General features: G+C 56.3%; 1 protein-coding gene and 1 long non-coding RNA gene across 2 annotated transcripts in view; one reads left to right on the top strand and one right to left on the bottom strand.

The window, feature by feature from the left end:
• Window positions 1-3,622, bottom strand: part of CAD (carbamoyl-phosphate synthetase 2, aspartate transcarbamylase, and dihydroorotase) — a 36,912-nt gene extending 33,290 nt beyond the window's left edge. Inside the window, 4 exon segments of the mRNA XM_073673623.1 lie at window positions 6-148; window positions 276-405; window positions 1,510-1,649; window positions 3,450-3,622. Of these exon segments, the coding sequence (XP_073529724.1) occupies window positions 6-148; window positions 276-405; window positions 1,510-1,649; window positions 3,450-3,540 (504 nt within the window). The 5' untranslated portion in view covers window positions 3,541-3,622.
• A 145-nt stretch (window positions 3,623-3,767) lies between these two features.
• LOC141258661 (uncharacterized) overlaps window positions 3,768-21,579 on the top strand; it is a 31,986-nt gene continuing 14,174 nt past the window's right edge. Inside the window, exon 1 of the long non-coding RNA XR_012318329.1 lies at window positions 3,768-3,838. This is a non-coding gene — a long non-coding RNA (uncharacterized lncRNA). The remainder of the gene's footprint in view (window positions 3,839-21,579) is intronic.

Genomic DNA, 21,579 nt, shown 5'->3' with positions numbered 1-21,579 from the left:
CGCACCTTCAGTGACACCTCCTGCACCAGGTTCCTCTTCCCGGGGTCGTCATAAAGCACCTGCTTCTCCTCGATGCCCGGTGGGATCAGTTTGCCCAGCATGGTGCCGGTCTCCCGGATCTTCTTGGTGAGGGCCCGGGTGTCAACACCTGCAGAAAGCAAGATGGTGGGTGTAAATATCGGCTTCCAGGAGTGGACGGTATATATCGTGAATATATACAGTGAGTACAAAGTGGGGGGTATAGACTGACGCTCCCCTCCACCGCAGCCTCGCACCTTGCAGCCCCGGGACCCCCTGCTCCTTCAGCCATTGGTCCAGTGATTTGCTGCAGCTCCAGTGACTCGGCTTCTGGGAACATTCCCCCACGATGAGACCGGCGGCGTGGATCTGCCCAGACTCGAACCACTGCGGGGAGAAGGAGCGTGACACAGAGCAAACATGGCCGCCGGCGACTGCTGCCTGACAACAAAGTGAGCGCCACCGCGACACTGTGCCCCCCCAGCCGCAGACGACACCGCGCGCAACCCACCCGCAGACAACACCGCGCCTCCCCCAGCCTCACAAGAGCAGAGTCTCTGCAAGGATGGAGAAAAATTACAGATAACAGCAGTGACAGGAGGGTCTGGACACGTGATCCCCCGACATCATGAGACACTGCCCCGACACCACCGCGAGCCGCTCCATCCGCCCCGACACCACCGCGAGCCGCTCCATCCGCCCCGACACCACCGCGAGCCGCTCCATCCGCCCCGACACCACCGCGAGCCGCTCCATCCGCCCCGACACCACCGCGAGCCGCTCCATCCGCCCCGACACCACCGCGAGCCGCTCCATCCGCCCCGACACCACCGCGAGCCGCTCCATCCGCCCCGACACCACCGCGAGCCGCTCCATCCGCCCCGACACCACCGCGAGCCGCTCCATCCGCCCCGACACCACCGCGAGCCGCTCCATCCGCCCCGACACCACCGCGAGCCGCTCCATCCGCCCCGACACCACCGCGAGCCGCTCCATCCGCCCCGACACCACCGCGAGCGGCTCCATCCGCCCCGACACCACCGCGAGCCGCTCCATCCGCCCCGACACCACCGCGAGCCGCTCCATCCGCCCCGACACCACCGCGAGCCGCTCCATCCGCCCCGACACCACCGCGAGCCGCTCCATCCGCCCCGACACCACCGCGAGCCGCTCCATCCGCCCCGACACCACCGCGAGCCGCTCCATCCGCCCCGACACCACCGCGAGCGGCTCCATCCGCCCCGACACCACCGCGAGCGGCTCCATCCGCCCCAACACCACCGCGAGCCACTCGCCCATCGCCGCCCCAATAATAGCACAAGCCGTTTCCCGCCCTGACCCCGATGACTCCTGGAGGGTGGAGCACTAATAGAACGGGCCAATCACGTGATGTAACGTCCATGGCGGTAGACAGAGCCCGCTATAGGCTCCGAGCACACAGCCCATCCGCAGACACCCGCATCGCGCCCACATCTGGCCAAGACTTCTTACCTTACTAAGCCCAAACTCATCCAGCTCATCCTGAGGGACACCGTAGTTACCGACCAGCGGGTACGTGAGGACGAGGATCTGGGACTTATAAGAGGGGTCCGTCAGGGCCTCGGGGTAGCCCACCATTCCCGTCTGGAACACTAAAGGGAGGAATAGAAACACTGGTCAGACAAAGCGGGCACCAGCGTCCCCTAATACCAGCCACACGGGCCAATCGTGGCCACAATGACTCCAGGCCGGGTCCCGCCAGATTACACAGACATTCACACCCCCAGAACCAGTCAGGGGCCCGATCAGCACAAGGGCCCCCAGATGGGTCACTGGCCCCGAAGCCTAACAATGAGAAATGGCCATACAGACGGGTCAGACCGAAGAGATACCAGAAGATCTGCAGAGGAGCGACAGTCTGTCCCCGGCAGCACACGGGAGACGCGCTGCAGACAGCCAGGATTCTGCCGGTCCACCAGGGAGCGCTCTATCAAGAGGTCTGTAAGTGACTATACCAGCCATATAGGACGGCCTGGGACCGTGCAAGAGACCAGCGACCCACCATGTACAGGCTGGAGGACAGCAGCTCCGCGGGTACTGACCGATGCAGAGTCCTGCGCTCCCTCTGCTGTGCCAGCACCGGCCACTAAGCAAAGTGTGGGGCTACTGAGAGCCCCCGATATATCAGCCAAATACATCCCGTCCCCCCCTCTCCTCCTCACACATCGTCCCCCCCCACTCTCCTCTTCCTCCTCACACATCGTCCCCCCCACTCTCCTCTTCCTCCTCACACATCCCCCCCACTCCTCCTCACACATCCTCCCCCCCACTCTCCTCTTCCTCCTCACACATCCTCCCCCCCTCTCCTCTTCCTCCTCACACATCCTCCCCCCCACTCTCCTCTTCCTCCTCACACATCCTCCCCCCCACTCTCCTCTTCCTCCTCACACATCCTCCCCCCCACTCTCCTCTTCCTCCTCACACATCCTCCCCCCCACTCTCCTCTTCCTCCTCACACATCCCCCCCCCCCACTCTCCTCTTCCTCCTCACACATCCTCCCCCCCACTCTCCTCTTCCTCCTCACACATCCTCCCCCCCACTCTCCTCTTCCTCCTCACACATCCTCCCCCCCACTCTCCTCTTCCTCCTCACACATCCTCCCCCCCACTCTCCTCTTCCTCCTCACACATCCTCCCCCCCACTCTCCTCTTCCTCCTCACACATCCTCCCCCCCACTCTCCTCTTCCTCCTCACACATCCTCCCCCCCACTCTCCTCTTCCTCCTCACACATCGTCCCCCCCACTCTCCTCTTCCTCCTCACACATCCTCCCCCCCACTCTCCTCTTCCTCCTCACACATCGTCCCCCCCACTCTCCTCTTCCTCCTCACACATCGTCCCCCCCACTCTCCTCTTCCTCCTCACACATCGTCCCCCACTCTCCTCTTCCTCCTCACACATCGTCCCCCCCACTCTCCTCTTCCTCCTCACACATCCCCCCCACTCTCCTCTTCCTCCTCACACATCCTCCCCCACTCTCCTCTTCCTCCTCACACATCGTCCCCCACTCTCCTCTTCCTCCTCACACATCGTCCCCCCCACTCTCCTCTTCCTCCTCACACATCGTCCCCCCCACTCTCCTCTTCCTCCTCACACATCCCCCCCACTCTCCTCTTCCTCCTCACACATCCTCCCCCCCACTCTCCTCTTCCTCCTCACACATCCTCCCCCCCACTCTCCTCTTCCTCCTCACACATCCTCCCCCACTCTCCTCTTCCTCCTCACACATCCTCCCCCACTCTCCTCTTCCTCCTCACACATCGTCCCCCACTCTCCTCTTCCTCCTCACACATCCCCCCCACTCTCCTCTTCCTCCTCACACATCCTCCCCCCCACTCTCCTCTTCCTCCTCACACATCCTCCCCCCCACTCTCCTCCATCACGTCACTCACCCACTTCCCCGGACACCGGGACTTCCGCCCCGAACATGTGTCCGGTGAGGCGGGTGCCATCCTCCAGGAGCAGCTCTGCCTGCAGCGCCATGTGAGCGACTAGTCGGCCAGGCCGGATACCGGGACACGTGTTGTCGGAGTGGGCGGAGCCAGGAGGAGGGGCGGAGCGTGAGCCAGAGTACCAAGGGGAGGAGGTGCCAGCAGCAATGAGAATGTAAGTGCTGGGGGCGGAGACTAGCGGCTCATTAAGTTCAGGAAGGGAGGAGTCACAGCTCAGTCAGCGGCAATAACAGGTGAGGCCACGCCCAGGGGCGGGGCACAGGCACAGGCACGCCTATAAATAGAATCTGCCGGAGGACAGTAGGAAAAGATACCAGTCTGGTTCTCAGGTATGCCGGCAGCTGCAGGATGGTTCAGTCCAACCCACCCCAGAGAGTAATGGACTCTTCCATGTTCCCGCTCTCCAATTTATCTGCAGCGGATCTAAGCATCGCAGCCAATCAGAGCGCTGGATTCACGTGTCCCAGCAGGTATCAGGATGGGAGCCGCGCTGTGATTGGCTGTAGGATCTTGTCAGCAAATACTGAGTGTTGTCAGATCAGGTGAGCGCTGTAACCAGGGCAACCACGCAGGCGGTAGAGACCAAGCCACATAAGTGTAGTAATGTGCTTGTGTTAGAGGAGACCCCCACGTGGTCTGCGGTGACGAGCGGGCTCGGCGGAGGCGTCTATAATGAGGGGGCTCGGCGGAGGCGTCTATAATGAGGGGGCTCGGCGGAGGCGTCTATAATGAGGGGGCTCGGCGGAGGCGTCTACAATGAGGGGGCTCGGCGGAGGCGTCTATAATGAGGGGGCTCGGCGGAGGCGTCTACAATGAGGGGGCTCGGCGGAGGCGTCTACAATGAGGGGGCTCGGCGGAGGCGTCTACAATGAGGGGGCTCGGCGGCGGAGGCGTCTACAATGAGGGGGCTCGGCGGCGGAGGCGTCTACAATGAGGGGGCTCGGCGGCGGAGTCGTCTACAATGAGGGGGCTCGGCGGCGGAGGCGTCTACAATGAGGGGGCTCGGCGGCGGAGGCGTCTACAATGAGGGGGCTCGGCGGCGGAGGCGTCTACAATGAGGGGGCTCGGCGGCGGAGGCGTCTACAAGGAGGGGGCTCAGCGGCGGCGGCGTCTACAATGAGGGGGCTCGGCGGCGGCGTCTACAATGAGGGGGCTTGGCGGCGGCGTCTATAATGAGGGGGCTCGGTGGAGGTGACTCGCCCCCTGGGCCGTGGGGCACTCGGAGCCAGGCAATAGGGAAACGATGGGAGTAGTAGTGGCGGCCCGGTCCCGCGGCTCAGGGTGGTCAGACCAATGGTAGTCTGCTACGTACTGTTAATAATGTCCGACTACGCCACCCGTGGATTGCGGTTATTATGAACCGCCGCTGCAAGGTAATTCCCTGAGGCTGATGGTGTGCGCACGGGAAGAGTGTAGCCCCACGGTTGTGCAATGGATGATGGGGGTGATGGTGCAGGGAAAAGAGCCGGTAGTGCTGCAGGAGCAAGGAGTACACAGACAACGTACTGCAGTCCAATGGCTTTTACTCACAGTTCATGTGCTCCGGGTCACTTCTGCGCAGGTAGTGACCGCCCGAGCCGTGCGGTGTCCACCAGGTGTGGGGCTCGGTCAACCCCCAGGCAGTTCAGGAGCATGGCACAGGACCCCCTTTTATCCTTTCTCTGGCCGGCCTCACCAGTGACCCACTTTTGTCCAGCTGCCGCGGATCTGCGCGGGTAAACGTGGGCCCCGTTCCCCGCTGTCCTTTATGGTGCCTTCCTAGCAGGTTTGATGAGGTGTCGCACCAATAAATGATCACGACGACCGGTCTTTGGCTGAGGGTAGTTTCTCCTCCGCCAACTTGGGATCCGGTACCCTTAATCTGCCTGACCCTTCACCCGGTATTCTCGTGGGTTCTTAGGGTCCCTTCCACCTTCTTGTTCCTGAGCCCCTCAGTTTCTCTCTCTCTTCTTCCCCTTCTTTCCTGTTCCTTCTTCTCCTCCTTCCTTTGGCCTCTTCTCCAGGCCCACTTCTTCTTCTCCTCTCAGGCTCCGGCCTTTTCTCTAGGCCTGCCTCTGAGCAGAGCTCCTACAGAGCCCCTGCTCCCTGTCTTCTCTGACTGAACAGACTCTGCTGACAAGACCCAGAGCTAAGATGGTGCCCACCTTTTATACCTCCCTCTAGAACATGAGCCCAGGTGACCAGCAACCAATGGGCTCCTACCTACGCTCAGGAACCGTCCCCTCCTGCTCCTACATCACTGGGTATTCCTCCCCACTCCAGCCAGGGACATGGTCTGTCGTGCCTGCATTTCTGTCTAGTGGGAGCACCGTTTAACTGTCCCTCGGAAATGGGGTGAGTGTGCTGTATGCAGCTAACTGAGCCCTGGTCCACACTCCATCCTTACCTGGGAGTGGAATATCACACCTCTGGCAGAGGTGCAATACCCCTGTAGCGGCCGAGCCCTCGGGGCGCTGCATTCCCCCCTGGTAAACCACAGCACGTCCTTGTGCTGGAACAGAGCAAAAACAAGTACAGGATATGCAAAACTTTTTCAAAACTTTTCACATTTAGGAAACGGACGACACAGTTCAATTCCCTTCAGGGGAAACACTTTCTTCACTTGTTACACTTTTATAAAACACTTTGCTAATACCTCTGGAACTCTTTTGGCATATAAACATTATAGAAAACTTTCACAGTACTATTTAGCAGCATATAAAACTTTCTTTACATAAAACATTTTTAAGCAAAACACATTCTTGGATCCTGGCTGCGGTGCAACTTGCGACCAGGTGTTCATTCTTCTTTTAAGTGCCAAAACTTCAGCAAACTTTTAGACGTGAGGGACTCTCTGTCCCGAGGTAGACGTTGCAGTCTTGTTATAAAACCAGTAGGGGGCGCTTTAGGAAGCGCAACTATTTACAGGGGCGGCCGCTCTCCGTCCTCGGCCAGTTGGAAAGGGGGAATGGCTGCTCTCAGTCCTCAGCCAGGTAGGAAAGAGGGATGGCTGTTCTCAGTCCCCAGCCAGATAACTTAGGGTATGGGGCAACCTTTATCAGTTCTATATCAGTCCCAACGGGGACCACACTCTCAGTGGAAACAGTCCCATAACAGTTCCTTTTACCCCGACAGGTAACTATATACAGTCACACTCTACCGTTTACTGGTAACGGTGTCCTCCTGATGCTCCTTGCTCCTCCTGGTCGTCTTCAGGCCCGTCCGGGCCGGTGTGCTGGGCGAACAAGTCCGCGCCCAGGGGCTGTATGGCAGGGGGTACCGGTGGGGGAGCGGCGCCCGGGGGCACTCGGCCTTGCGACCAGGCCGGTGGTCGAACTTCCGGTCGTGCCCGTGAGTGGCACAGCTGAGGCCAGGGGCGCTGGCGGGGTAGCGGCGCCCAGAAGTACTAGGCCTTGCGACCCAGCCTGTGGTGTCTGTTTCTTTATCGCGCCCGGGGTTAAAGGGCACGGGGCGGAGCGTGGCAACAGCGCCTGCAGCCTGAGGCCTAGCTGGTAGCGGTGGAGGCGTGGTGACAGGTGCGGTTCCCGGGGCTTCGGGCCTCGCAACGGGAGGCTGAGGCAGGCTCGCGGCTTCAGGGCTGGGGGTGGTGACGTCCCCGTTACCTGCCTCGGTTGTTGCAGCCTCCTCCGCTGCGTCGTCCCCGGACTCCGATCCTCCTTTACCGTCCTCGGAGGCAGGCGTGCTGCTGGGCCGTGGTAGCGCCTCCTGCGGTCGGGCCACGGCTTGCCGGGCCAACTCCTTCCACCCGGCGATCACATCCCGCTGCGCCCGGACCATCCTCCGGTCCAGTTCTTCTAGCGCAGCTTGCGCACGCTCCGGGTCCTTGGGTAGCTGTGCTAGCAGCTCTGCGAAGCTGCAAGGTGGCTCGGCCTGCAGCAGGCCTCGCTCCAGGGTACTGGTACTGCTCTCCCCTTCCACTCCCGGGTGCGGTCCGTACAGACTGATCCAGACCGCGCCCTGCCCCACAGTTTTCTTCTCTTCCCAACTTGGTGACAATCACTTTCAGGCGCAGCCCCCCCACGTTGATGGACATCTCCACAGCCGCACTCATGGCTGTTGGGGGTGGGCTCCTTCTTTGGCGCCATTCTGGGACCTGGCCCACGATGGGAGGTGGCTTCATGTGGTCTTTTGGCGCGCACATTATGGCGCTTGTTCTTCTGGGGCGGGCGCCATTTTTAACACAGTGAAGCAGTCTTTTTTTTTCAGGCGCGCAATACCCGCTTGTGGCGGGTTGGTAACGATCCTGCCGACTACGCCAAAGCTGACTCGCCCCCTGGGCCGTGGGGCACTCGGATCCGGGCAATAGGGAAACGATGGGGGTAGTGGTGGCAACCCGGTTCCGTGGCTCAGGGTGGTCAGACCAATGGTAGTCTGCTTTGTACTGTTGATAAGGTCCGACTACACCACCCGTGGATTGCGGTTATTATGAACCGCCGCTGCAAGGTAATCCCCTGCGGCTGATGGTGTGCGCAGCTGAGGTTGTTTAACTCCCCACGGGAAGAGTGTAGCCCCAGGGTTGTGCAATGGATGATGGGGGTGATGGTGCAGGGAGTCCCAGTACCGGTAGTGCTGGAGGAGTGAGAAAGTACACAGACAACGTACTGCAGTCCAATGGCTTTTACTCGCAGTTCATGTGCTCCGGGTCACTTCTGTACAGGTAGTGACCGCCCGAGCCGTGCTGCGTCCATCAGGTGTGGGGCTTGGTCAACTCCCAGGCAGTTCAGAAGTATGGCTCAGGACCCCCTTCTGTCCTCTCTCTGGCCTGCCTCACCAGTGACCCACTTTTGTCCAGCTGCCGCGCATCTGCGCGGGTAAACGTGGGCCTCGTCTCCCGCTGTCCTATATGGTGCCTTCCTAGCAGGTTTGATGAGGTGTCGCACCAATAAATGATCACGACGACCGGTCTTTGGCTGAGGGTAGTTTCTCCTCCACCAACTTGGGATCCGGTACACTTAATCTGCCTGACCCTTCACCCGGTATTCTCGTGGGTTCTTAGGGTCCCTTCCACCTTCTTGTTCCTGAGCCCCTCTGTTTCTCTCTTTTCCCCTTCTTTCCTGTTCCTTCTTCTCCTCCTCCTTCCTTTGGCCTCTTCTCCAGGCCCACTTCTCCTTCTCCTCTCAGGCTCCGGCCTTTTCTCTAGGCCTGCCTCTGAGCAGAGCTCCTACAGAGCCCCTGCTCCCTGTCTTCTCTGACTGAACAGACTCTGCTGACAAGACCCAGAGCTAAGATGGTGCCCACCTTTTATACCTCCCTCTAGAACATGAGCCCAGGTGACCAGCAACCAATGGGCTCTTACCTACGCTCAGGAACCGTCCCCTCCTGCTCCTACATCACTGGGTATTCCTCCCCACTCCAGCCAGGGACATGGTCTGTCATGCCTGCATGTCTGTCTAATGGGAGCACCGTTGAACTGTCCCTCGGAAATGGGGTGAGTGTGCTGTATGCAGCTAACTGAGCCCTGGTCCACACTCCATCCTTACCTGGGAGTGGAATATCACACCTCTGGCAGAGGTGCAATACCCCTGTAGCGGCCGAGCCCTCGGGGCGCTACAAAGGCGTCTATAATGAGGGGGCTCGGTGGAGGCGTCGCTTACGATAATGAGGGGGCTCGGTGGAGGCGTCTATAATGAGGGGGCTCGGTGGAGGCGTCTATAATGAGGGGGCTCGGTGGAGATGACTCGCCCAGGGGAATGGGGATAACTCGGTACCCGGGCCTTTAGCCTGGCCTTTTAGGGATGTCGCGGTGGTCGGCTCCCGGGCCCGTACCCCGGGGGTTGCTCCTTAAAAGTGTTTATGATTTGTTAAGTTAATAAAAGAGTTTGACGCCACCTGTGGCTTCTGGTGATGATCACCAGCGCTGCGGCAGCCCACTGAGGCCGATGATAAGGCAGCTCGATGGTATTGCTCCCCACAGGTGGAGCTAGGCCTCAGGGCAGTGTATGGCGGGGAATGCAGGACAGGCGAGACCCAGCCGGGTCAGAGCAATCAAGGGGACAGACACGATAGTCACTTCAGTACCTTTTACTGATGGAAATTCAGACACGTCCCGGAGCACTGTAGGGTGAAGGGAGCATATCAGGATCCTCCCCAATGAGCGGGTTTTGGGCCTCCTGCTTCTTGCCTCTGCGTAGTAAGTTTCTGACCTGCCTGGAGCTAGGCCTAACTTTGTCTCTGTCCTGCGCTGGCTGACCTTGTGGTAGGGCCTTTTCTTGGAGTGCACGCTCCCGTCCTACGGGGCCTATGTGTCTCCTGGCTCTGTTATGTATCAGCACTTTAGCGATCCTGGGACTTGCAGTTCTCCAGGGATTCCGGTTATATCTTACTGGGTCATAGAGATCCCGGTAAACTTCGGACCTGGTGTCCGGTAACCGCTTCGGGGTGAGCCAATTAAGCTCCTCTGCCCCCTATGTACTAACTCTCCACTTTGCCTTCGGCCTACTCGGGCCCTCACTAGGCTACTCACACTAACGGCAGCTTGCCGCGCTTCACCGATCTTATGGCGCCGGCACACCTAAAGCTCACCTCTCCGAGCTACACGGAGTCTTGATCTGGATAAGCTCCACTGCAGGATAGCAATTGCAGGAGCTGGAACAGGCTTTTGTCCTCTGAGGTAACTCTTCTCAGACCGCACTGGACTCACTGCTAAACCAGACTGAACTCGACTCACAACTCGCTCTGACTGACTGCTGCCTGGCTCCACCTTCCCTATTTATCTATCCCTAACGGGCTCCCTCTGGTGGTCTGAGGTGGAAGGTGGAGATGTGTGAATGATTATGGGGGCCTCTTGCGGAGGAATCCATCAATACACCCTTCTAGGATCTGTGATACCAAGCACAGCTGGGCGTCACATTCCCCCCTAGTTAAACTCAGCACTCCCAGGCTGAATTACATTTTATAAAACAATAACAATAGGAAACATAAGCAATACAAGAACAATAAGAACAATTTTCCCTTTATGGGAGGCACAAATCTTAAACGTTACATAACAATAACAAAGCAGAGTGTCCTCCGAACTCAAGTCTCCTATGGTGAGGTTCCCAGCAAGGATGTCCATCTCACAAAGTAGAGTACTTGGTGGTTTTTGAGGGACCTGTCCTAAACCCTCTACGTAGGCCCTGGGGTGGCTGCAGGGCATGAAGATCCCGTGTTGGACCTCCAAGAGAGCCACTCCAGACAGGTTTTCCTTCTGAGGTCACCTAAAGGGCACTCCAAGGAGTGCAATTATATACAAAAAGAGTTTTTGGGCTGCACACAGTCCTCAGCCACGCAGTTCTTAGGTGAATAAGAAAGTAATTAATAAGGTAAAGCACAAATCGATAAACATGCATGAAAATAAATAATTATTTCAATTTATTACACAATACCCCAGGGGTAACTATCTACATTTTCAGCAGTTTGACTACTTAGTGAGTGTACCTCACAGGGGGTTTACCTCTCATGCTACGTGCTGATCTGCGTAGTGCGGTGGTTGGTGGGGTGTCAGTGTCTGCATTCTTAGTTACTCTACCAGTTCTACGTGTGACCATGTTGTAAAACTGCCTTAACCTCTCTCTTGGGCTGGCAAGTCTACCATTGGCTGGGCCCTCTTGCTCTGCTCCTGCCGGGGATCCTTCATCCGGGGACACTTCTCGAGCTGGCTCTTCTGCAGCACTTACAGGTTCAACTTGCGGTGGAGGGTTTTCTGGCTGTTCGTAGAATTGGAGTACTGGGATGATTACGGCTCCTCCTATCTGAGGCCAATCTGCTGGGAAGTCTCCTAGGTCAGTGTGGATCACGGTTTCTTTAGGTTCTTCCGAGATTGTGAGAGGCACTTCATTTTCTTGGGGTTTCAATAAATCTGGACACAATTTTAGGTGGTCCCTGGACACTGTTGTAGATGTTTTTCCTCCATCTCGACTGATTATGCATGTCTTCTTGTTGTCAAACCTCGACGGCAACACAGTGTAGGGGTCTTTTTCCCACTGGTCATCAAGTTTGTAGTTGCGTCTTTTCCTTTTTAATACTGTTTCACCAGGTGTGAAAGATTCTGCGGGTGCGTTTTTGTTGTATTGACTTTCCTGCTTTTCTCTCACCCGAGTAAGACTGTCCTTGACACAAGCTTGTACCCTTCTGTACTGCTCTTGTCTGGTCTTGTCCCAGTCTTCAGTGGTCATATCAGCTTCAGGCTCAACAACACCAAGCTCCAGATCCATGGGCAGCTTTCCTGGCCTTGCCCGCATGAGATATGCCGGAGTGCAATTGGTGGAACTTACTGGTATGTGATTGTACAGATCCACTAGGTCAGGTAGTAGGTCTGGCCACTGGTTTCTCTCCTCAAGTGGTATGGTCTTTAGCAGGTCGATGATGATGTTGTTCATCTTTTCGCAGAGACCGTTGGTTTGTGGATGGTACGGTGCAGTTCTGATTTTTTTACACCCGTACAAATGACAGAACTCCTTGAACAATTCAGCCTCAAAGGCCGGGCCTTGGTTCGTCAGCACCTGCTCAGGATATCCGTGGGGTCTGCAGAAGTACGCTTGGAACGTCTTTGCTGCTGTCTCTGCCGTCAGGTCTTTGACGGGGGCCACCACCAGGAAACGTGAGTAGTGATCCACCATGGTCAGAGCATAGGAGTACCCTGACCTGCTGGGGGACAGCTTGACATGGTCCAGGGCCACGATCTCCAGGGGCCGAGTTGTCTTGATGGGTTGCAGGGGTGCCTTCTGGCTGCTGAAGTCCTTTCTTCTTAGGCCACAGGGTCCACAGTCCCGGCACCACCTCTCAATGGAGCTGCGCATTTCTACCCAGTAGAATCGACACTTCAGCAGGGTCTCTAGCTTTTTCCAGCCAAAGTGCCCCGCCTGATTGTGGTAAGCTTCTAATACCATCTGGATGTCTGTCTTGGGGACCACTATCTGCCATACCATCTCATGGGTTTTCGGATTGACGTACCTCCGGCACAGCTTCTCACGGTAGATAAACAGCCGGCTTTTCTCGTTCCACAGCTGCTTTGCTTGGAGAGACGCATCCTTCTCCAGGGAGGCACCCTCTTGGGTTATCAGCTCCTTTATGCGGCTGACAACCGGGTCACTGTCCTGGGTCTCTTTCCAGCTGTGGTGAGGCAGGGGATTTAACGTCTTTTCACGCTGCTTCCTGGAGGCTCATTGCTCGTTTATTATCCCATTCCGGTGAAAGGCAGGTAGCTCTATCTCTTCCAGGTCATCCACTTCTTCTGTGTCTGACTGGTGAGGCATCCTAGACAGGGCATCGGCGTTGGCGTTCTTGCGGCCCGCCCGGTATTTAATTGTAAATTGGTAGTTTGACAGCCGAGCCATCCATCGTTGTTCCAGTGCCCCCAACTTAGCTGTTTCAAGGTGGGTCAAGGGGTTGTTATCAGTAAAGGCAGTGAACTTGCTGGAGGCCAGATAGTGCTTGAACCTTTCAGTGATGGCCCAGACCAAGGCCAGGAACTCCAACTTAAAGCTGCTATAGTTCTCTGGGTTCCTCTCGGTCGGGCAGAGCTTTCTGCTTGCGTATGCGATCACTTTCTCTTGGCCATTCTGCTTCTGACTTAGGACAGCGCCCAGCCCTTCGTTGCTGGCATCTGTATACAGCAGGAACGGTTGGCTGCAGTCAGGGTAGGCTAGGATCTCATCACCTGTCAGGATCTCCTTCATCTCCTGAAATGACTCTGCTTGCTCCTTACCCCAGTGGAATGGGTTTTTTTTTGCCTTTGGGGGACTGTCCTACCAGGAGGTCTTGCAGAGGATCTGCTTTCTTGGTGAAGTCTTTTACAAACCTCCGGTAGTATCCTACTAGTCCCAGGAACTGACGCACCGCCTTGAGGTTTTTCGGCTCCGGCCACTTCTGGATGGCTGTGACCTTCTCCGGGTCTGGTGCTACCCCTTCCGGACTGACAATGTGCCCCAGGTACTGTACCTTTTCTCTTGAGCAGGTGGCACTTTGAGGGCTTCAACTTCATCCCGCACCGGGACAGTGACTCAAATACCTCTGCCAGGTGCTTCAAGTGGTCCTCGTCCGTTCTGGAGTACACTATCACGTCATCCAGGTATAGCGGTACTGTCTCGAAGTTGCTGTGTCCCAGGCAGCACTGCATCAATCTCTGGAACGTTCCGGGGGCATTACAGAGTCCAAACGGCATACTATTGAACTCGCAGAGTCCCATAGGGGTGGTGAAGGCCGTCTTCTCCCGATCCTCCTCAGCCACAGCTACTTGCCAGTACCCACTAGTGAGGTCAAGGGTGGAAAATTAATTTGCAGACTTTAAGACAGCTAGGGACTCCTCTATGCGTGGTAAAGGGTATGCATCTTTATGTGTGTTGTGCACACGCCCGGACTGACTGGCGTGTGCGGGAGAATTGGTTCCACTGGACCATGAACCGGAGAGTGCCTGGAGGGGCGTGACTAAGTATCTGGCCGATCCGACCAAGGTGGCACGACGGCATACGACGCCAGTGCACCAGGGAGAAACCGGGCAGAGGGACCAGGTGCTACTCCAGGTCAAACTCCGGACACGGGGGTTGACCCACACATGGATTACTGGAACAGGCAGGTTAGGCTGGCTCAGACTGGTGCATATAAGCGAACACGGCAGGTATGCAGACGGGTGGATACAGGCGAGTATGCAGGCAGGGAGGTACTGGCAGAAAGGACGGGCTGGAGCACAGAGAGGACAAGACCCAGTACAGACTGGGTCACAGAAACAGAACCGCAGATGCGGTAGCCAAACACAGCAGAGAGGGAACGCCCAAAGCGGTGGGCAAGAGCAGAGCAGGACAGGACTGCCGGAGCAGCGAGCAGATGCAGAACAGGACGGGACTGCCGGAGCAGCGAGCAGAAGCAGAGCAGGACAGGACTGCCGGAGCAGCGAGCAGATGCAGAGCAGAAACCGCAGGAGCGGCAAGCAAGGCAAGAGCAGAGTGGAAACCGCACGAGCGGTAAACAAGGCAGGAGCAGAGCGGAAACCGCAGAGCGGCTAAGAAGGCCGCAGCAGAGCGGAAACCGCAGAGCGGCAAACAAGGCAGGAGCAGAGCGGAAACCGCAGAGCGGCAAACAAGGCAGGAGCAGAGCGGAAACCGCAGAGCAGCAGACAAGGCAGGAGCAGAGCGGAAACCGCAGAGCGGCAGACAAGGCAGGGGGATAGGACTCTGTTCACAAAGAACAGACAGAGAAGGAAAGGCAGAACCAGAAGCACACACAGTACTTACAAAGAAGTAGCGAGCGTACACTAAATTCACAACAGAGGTACAGAGACGACGAGAAGGAATTTAGGAGCAAGTTCAGACTCTGCAGAAAGACGCAGAAAACAGACAAAGAGGGAAAAGGGAGAAAAGGCAAAAGTAGAAACGAGGCACAGACAACTAGGAACCGAGGAACGGGAACAAATACAGCAAGGCTGGGACACAAACAGGACTCTGTTCAGACGGGAACAGATACCGCAAGGCACAGACAACTGGAAACAGAGAAACGGGAACAAATACAGCAAGGCTGGGACACAAACAGGACTCTGTTCAGACGGGAACAGATACCGCAAGGCACAGACAGGCAGATCTAGGAATACAGCCCCTAGAAGGCGAAAGAACAGGCTAGAAGCGTGTTCACAAGAACAGACCACAGTTCAGACACAGAACTGGAGAACAGGCAGGAAAACAGGATAGGACCTGGCACGTCAGAGACAAACAGCCAGCTGACAGGACACAATGCTCAGGCGCCATCTTGAGGAAGAAGGTGGTATAAATACCCAAAGATGGACAGCAATAGGCTGAAGGTGCAACAGGGGCGTGTCCGCAGCAGGTACAAGAAACAGGAAGTTCAGCGGGCGTCGCCCTATGCAGCCAAAACAGACAAACAGACAGCAAGGAGGGAAGCCAGAGAGACATTCTGGACTGCAGATCAAGTGCGCGCTCTTGCACAGTGGGAGATGGAGCACCATGCAAGGACGCCGCCAGGTATGTTACAGTACCCCCCCCTCTTCTTCAGGCCTGCCAGAATCTTCCGCAGGGAATTCGAGGACCAGTCGTTCACTTCAAGGAGATCACTTTCACTGTCCACAGGAAAAATTGATCTCATCTGGTTAGCTAGGATGCTACCTCCTATCCAGCCATCCTTAGCAACAGACGAAACGGGTGGAGTACCAGGAACAGCACACAAGGAAGTCTCACTCCACATATTTTCAGGTGGCACCCCAGAGGGTACAGGAGACAACTGGAAGTCCTTCACCGGGTTGGAGGGGGACAGAGACTTGGGGGTAATCTCTGCTTCGAGGTACATCTTGTCAAGCTCTCCGGAAGAAATAGACGGGTTATCAGGTACATAATGAGGAAAAGTCACTGTCTCTTTGTTATCTGGTGGTACCCCGGAGAATTCAGGAAACAACTGGAGGTCCTCCGCCGGGTCAGAAGAGTGCAGAGGCTCAGAGAAAACATCTGCTTCAAAGTACACTAGGTCGGACTCACTGGAGTAAGCAGGCGAGGTATCGGGTACCGAGTATAGGAAAGTTTCTGTCCATTCACCACCAGGTGGCACCCCGAAGGGTTCTGGAGACAACTGGAGGTCCTCCGCCTGGTCAGAGTGGTGTAGAGACTCAAGGGTAACCTCTGCTTCAGAGTACACAAGGTCGGACTCACTGGACGAAGCAAGCGAGGTATCAGATCCAGGATATAGGAGAGTCTCTGTCCTTTCGCTACCAGGTAGCACCCCGTAGGGTTCTGGAGACAACTGGAGGTCCTCCGCCTGGTCGGAGGGGTGTAGAGACTCGGGAGTAACCTCTGCTTCGGAGTACACTAGGTTGGACTCACTGGACGAAGCGAGCGAGGTATCAGGTACAGAGTATAGGAGAGTCTCTGTCCTTTCGCTACCAGGTAGCACCCCGAAGGGTTCTGGAGACAACTGGAGGTCCTCCGCCTGGTCGGAGGGGTGTAGAGACTCGGGGGTAACTACCACTTTGGGGTACCCATTGTCAGGCTCACAGGACGAAGCGGACAAAGTATCGAGTACCGAGTGTAGAGAAGTCTCTCTCCATTTGTCATCGAGTGGTATCCCGGAGGATTCAGGAGGCAACAGGGGGTCCTCCGCCAGGTAGTAGAGGTGCACAGACTCAGAGGTAACCACAGCTTTGGAGCATCCTTGGACATGCACACCGGTTAAAGTGGGTGAAGCATCTGATGCCGGGTGCAGGAATTTCTCCTGTGTGGTCTGGATGGGCAGAAGTCTCTTCGGGCAGGAGAACCGGAGCACTACCCACGCACATTACCCGTTGGGGCTTCTCCGGGATACAGGGAGATGAAGCTTCAGTAGGGACTTCAAGGTTGGGGTCAGGAGGTCTCAGGGAGGACAGACCCTGGCGTGACGGCTTGCCTCTACGTCTAGCACGTCTGGACTGCCTCTTGAGGTTGGGAGAAGTATTCCGGAAAGCGTAGTCACCCTGTGAGGATTCTGGGTGGGCAGTAGTCTCATTGGGCTGGAGGACTATTGCGCTACCCACACACATTACCCATCGGGGCTGCTCCCGGATATTGGGAGGTGAAGCTTCAGCAGGAGCCTCTGGGTTAGGATCATCGAAGACCATTAGAAAGGCCACCAGGAAGGCCATTAGGTCCAGGAGGATCGGATCCTGTGCTTCATATAGGGGGTTGATCCATTCCAAGCCATCACCCGCCAGGTAAGACATAATGAATGCCACCTTAACCCGATCGGTGGGAAAACATAGAGGGTAGAACTTGAAGTGTAGCATGCATTGCTCCACAAATGCACGACTTTGTCTTGGATCCCCATAGTAACGTGGCGGATCCGCAGGAACGAGAGCAGATAGATCCATCTGGACGGGTGCGTAATTCGCCTGGAACTCAGCTGAGAAAAAAAAAATTTATTTATTTTTAATGCATGTATTCGCTGGAAAACTTCTCAGAGAGCGAAGGCCGTGGGGCTCAACGGGAACCATGGCCTGAGCATGCTGTTATGCACACGCCCGGACTGACTGGCGTGTGCGGGAGAAGTGGTTCCACTGGACCATGAACCGGAGAGTGCCTGGAGGGGCGTGACTAAGTATCTGGCCGATCCGACCAAGGTGGCACGACGGCATACGACGCCAGTGCACCAGGGAGAAACCGGGCAGAGGGAGCAGGTGCTACTCCAGGTCCAACTCCGGACACGGGGGTTGACCCACACATGGATTACTGGAACAGGCAGGTTAGGCTGGCTCAGACTGGTGGATATAAGCGAACACGGCAGGTATGCAGACGGGTGGATACAGGCGAGTATGCAGGCAGGGAGGTACTGGCAGAAAGGACGGGCTGGAGCACAGAGAGGACAAGACCCAGTACAGACTGGGTCACAGAAACAGAACCGCAGATGCGGTAGCCAAACACAGCAGAGAGGGAACGCCCGAAGCGGTGGGCAAGAACAGGACAGGACTGCCGGAGCAGCGAGCAGATGCAGAACAGGACGGGACTGCCGGAGCAGCGAGCAGAAGCAGAGCAGGACAGGACTGCCGGAGCAGCGAGCAGATGCAGAGCAGAAACCGCAGGAGCGGCAAGCAAGGCAAGAGCAGAGTGGAAACCGCACGAGCGGTAAACAAGGCAGGAGCAGAGCGGAAACCGCAGAGCGGCTAAGAAGGCCGCAGCAGAGCGGAAACCGCAGAGCGGCAAACAAGGCCGGAGCAGAGCGGAAACCGCAGAGCGGCAAACAAGGCCGGAGCAGAGCGAAAACCGCAGAGCGGTAAACAAGGCCGGAGCAGAGCGGAAACCGCAGAGCGGTAAACAAGGCCGGAGCAGAGCGGTAAACAAGGCAGGAGCAGAGCGGAAACCGCAGAGCGGTAAACAAGGCAGGAGCAGAGCGGAAACCGCAGAGCGGTAAACAAGGCAGGAGCAGAGCAGAAACCGCAGAGCGGTAAACAAGGCAGGAGCAGAGCGGAAACCGCAGAGCGGTAAACAAGGCAGGAGCAGAGCGGAAACCGCAGAGCGGTAAACAAGGCAGGAGCAGAGCGGAAACCGCAGAGCGGCTAAGAAGGCAGGAGCAGAGCGGAAACCGCAGAGCGGCTAAGAAGGCAGGAGCAGAGCGGAAACCGCAGAGCGGCTAAGAAGGCAGGAGCAGAGCGGCAAACAAGGCAGGAGCAGAGCGGAAACCGCAGAGCGGCAAACAAGGCAGGAGCAGAACGGAAACCGCAGAGCAGCAGACAAGGCAGGAGCAGAGCGGAAACCGCAGAGCGGCAGACAAGGCAGGGGGATAGGACTCTGTTCACAAAGAACAGACAGAGAAGGAAAGGCAGAACCAGAAGCACACACAGTACTTACAAAGAAGTAGCGAGCGTACACTAAATTCACAACAGAGGTACAGAGACGACGAGAAGGAATTTAGGAGCAAGTTCAGACTCTGCAGAAAGACGCAGAAAACAGACAAAGAGGGAAAAGGGAGAAAAGGCAAAAGTAGAAACGAGGCACAGACAACTAGGAACCGAGGAACGGGAACAAATACAGCAAGGCTGGGACACAAACAGGACTCTGTTCAGACGGGAACAGATACCGCAAGGCACAGACAACTGGAAACAGAGAAACGGCAACAAATACAGCAAGGCTGGGACACAAACAGGACTCTGTTCAGACGGGAACAGATACCGTAAGGCACAGACAGGCAGATCTAGGAATACAGCCCCTAGAAGGCGAAAGAACAGGCTAGAAGCGTGTTCACAAGAACAGACCACAGTTCAGACACAGAACTGGAGAACAGGCAGGAAAACAGGATAGGACCTGGCACGTCAGAGACAAACAGCCAACTGACTGGACACAATGCTCAGGCGCCATCTTCAGGAAGAAGGTGGTATAAATACCCAAAGATGGACAGCAATAGGCTGAAGGTGCAACAGGGGCGTGTCCGCAGCAGGTACAAGAAACAGGAAGTTCAGCGGGCGTCGCCCTATGCAGCCAAAACAAACAGACAGCAAGGAGGGAAGCCAGAGAGACATTCTGGACTGGAGATCAAGTGCGCGCTCTTGCACAGTGGGAGATGGACCACCATGCAAGGACGCCGCCAGGTATGTTACAGTGTGTAATACGATTTACTTGACGGTAATCTACAGACATTCTCATGCTCCCGTCCTTTTTCCTAACCAGCACTAGGGGAGCTGCCCAGGGACTACAACTATCCCTTATTACTCCCGCCTTCCTCATGTCATGCAGCATTTCTTTGGCCTTCTGGTAGTGAGCTGGGGGTATAGGCCTATAACGTTCTTTGATTGGGGAATGGTTGCCCGTGGGGATATGATGTTGAACCCCCTTAACCCTCCCGAAGTCAAGTGGATGTTTACTGAACACCTGCGAGTATTCTTGAACCACCCGGTGTACACCCTGTTTTTGATGGGCAGGAGTGGTGTCTGTCCCAACATGGAGCTCTTGACACCAATCCTCCACCTGGGTTGCAGGGTCATTATCCTCCTCTTCATCTGGTGAGGTTAAGGACTCCTCCTCGTGAATGCAGTTGTTATTGACAGCATATAATTTGGCAAAAGTGGCATAACGTGGCAGTTTGACCTCCTCTTCCCCTAAGTTGAGAAGACGGACGGGCACCCTCCCATTACGTACATCTACCACTCCTCTGGCAGTTAAGAGTGTGGGTCTGTGCTCGGAGCAAAGGGGTTCTACTACCGCCTGGTAGCTCTGTCCTCTTAGACCTATGGCAGCTCTACACCAGATGAGCATTTCACTCATTGGAGGGATAATAATGGGTATGGGGTCTGTTACCCGTACGTTACCGATTTCACCGTCTGTTAACCTTACTTGCTGTTGATACATTAGGACTCGGATCTCCTTCTGCAGCGCCCTCCTCTGTCCTGGTCTGGCAGTGTCGGCTATCTGTTGGAGCAAGAACACAACTTCTCCCAAACAATTACCAACAATGTTAGTGCCAAGTACCATATACGGGTTGGTGTCATCAGGATTTGTCTCTACTACAATTAATCCCTGGTCCCTCAGCTCCACTCTCCCCACTGTTAGTCACATCTTTAACCCCGAGTAGGTTAAGGGGGAGTCCATTTGAAGCATATACTGATAGATTTGGAGCTGGCGGACGTAGGTCGTCCATGGACCAGAACCTCTTGTAGAGGACGTCAGGCATGATGGTTACCTGAGATCCTGTGTCCAGCAGGGCATGCGTCGGGATCCCATCCAGTACAATGGACAGGAAAGGTCTTCCTCCGACGAACCTGTTGTACCAGTCTGATGGGCCTGGTGAGTTTACTGCTGGGTGTCGGCCCTCGGACCCAGGGTTTTCTCGTTTAAAGGACAATTCTGGGCGAGGTGTCCGGTCTTGCGGTAACAGGCAGGGTCCTTCTGTGGACGGCACTGGTCCTTGGCGAGGGCGGTGTTGGCCTCCTCCTTTGCATCCAGGGGACATCCTCAGGGCTATCGGCTAACAGGATCTTCCCTCCTTCCTCGGGCTCCGTCCACAGCTGCAGAGCACTCAGCACGGTGGTCAGGGTTTTGCTCAACTGACGCACTTCAGAGCGCAGACTGTCCAGCTCTCTAGGGGACGTTGCTGGAACCTTAGCTTCAGCAGCCACCGGGGAAAAGTTGGGTGTTGCAGGTACTGGGGTGGCCCCACCCTGGTAACGTTGGATGGAATTTGTTTCCAGGGGCTGCAGTCCTTTTATAGCCATGTCCTTAAGATTGTCAAAGGTGGCATCTGGATGATCCAGGGACCACCAACGCACAGTCCTGCTCTCTGGAGACCTCAGTCCCCAGACAAACTGTTCCTTCAGCATTTTGTTCTCATTCTCAACGCTGGTTGGACTAACCTGGTTCAGAGCCCGCAGGACCCCTTGAAGACGCCAGGCATAGTTCCGAACATTGTCCTCCGGCTATTGGGAACAGCTGTAGAACCTCATCCGGAGGTCTGCCTCAGTAAGGCCCTCAAAGACAGTCTGTAGTTTTTGAAAGATTGCGGACACTGACTCCTGGTCTGCGGCCGACCATGTTTCCGCTTCCCGTTCCGCAGCATCGGTCAGTTGTCCTAATACAACGGCGGCTCTTTGTTTGCCGGTCATTGAGTACATGTCCAAGATACCACATATCTTCCGTTT

Source organism: Phyllobates terribilis, unplaced genomic scaffold, assembly GCF_046119375.1.
Source record: "Phyllobates terribilis strain yellow unplaced genomic scaffold, ASM4611937v1 Scaffold_3__8_contigs__length_932513732, whole genome shotgun sequence".
Classification (NCBI taxonomy): domain Eukaryota; kingdom Metazoa; phylum Chordata; class Amphibia; order Anura; family Dendrobatidae; genus Phyllobates; species Phyllobates terribilis.
This window is presented reverse-complemented; position numbering and strand designations above follow the sequence as displayed.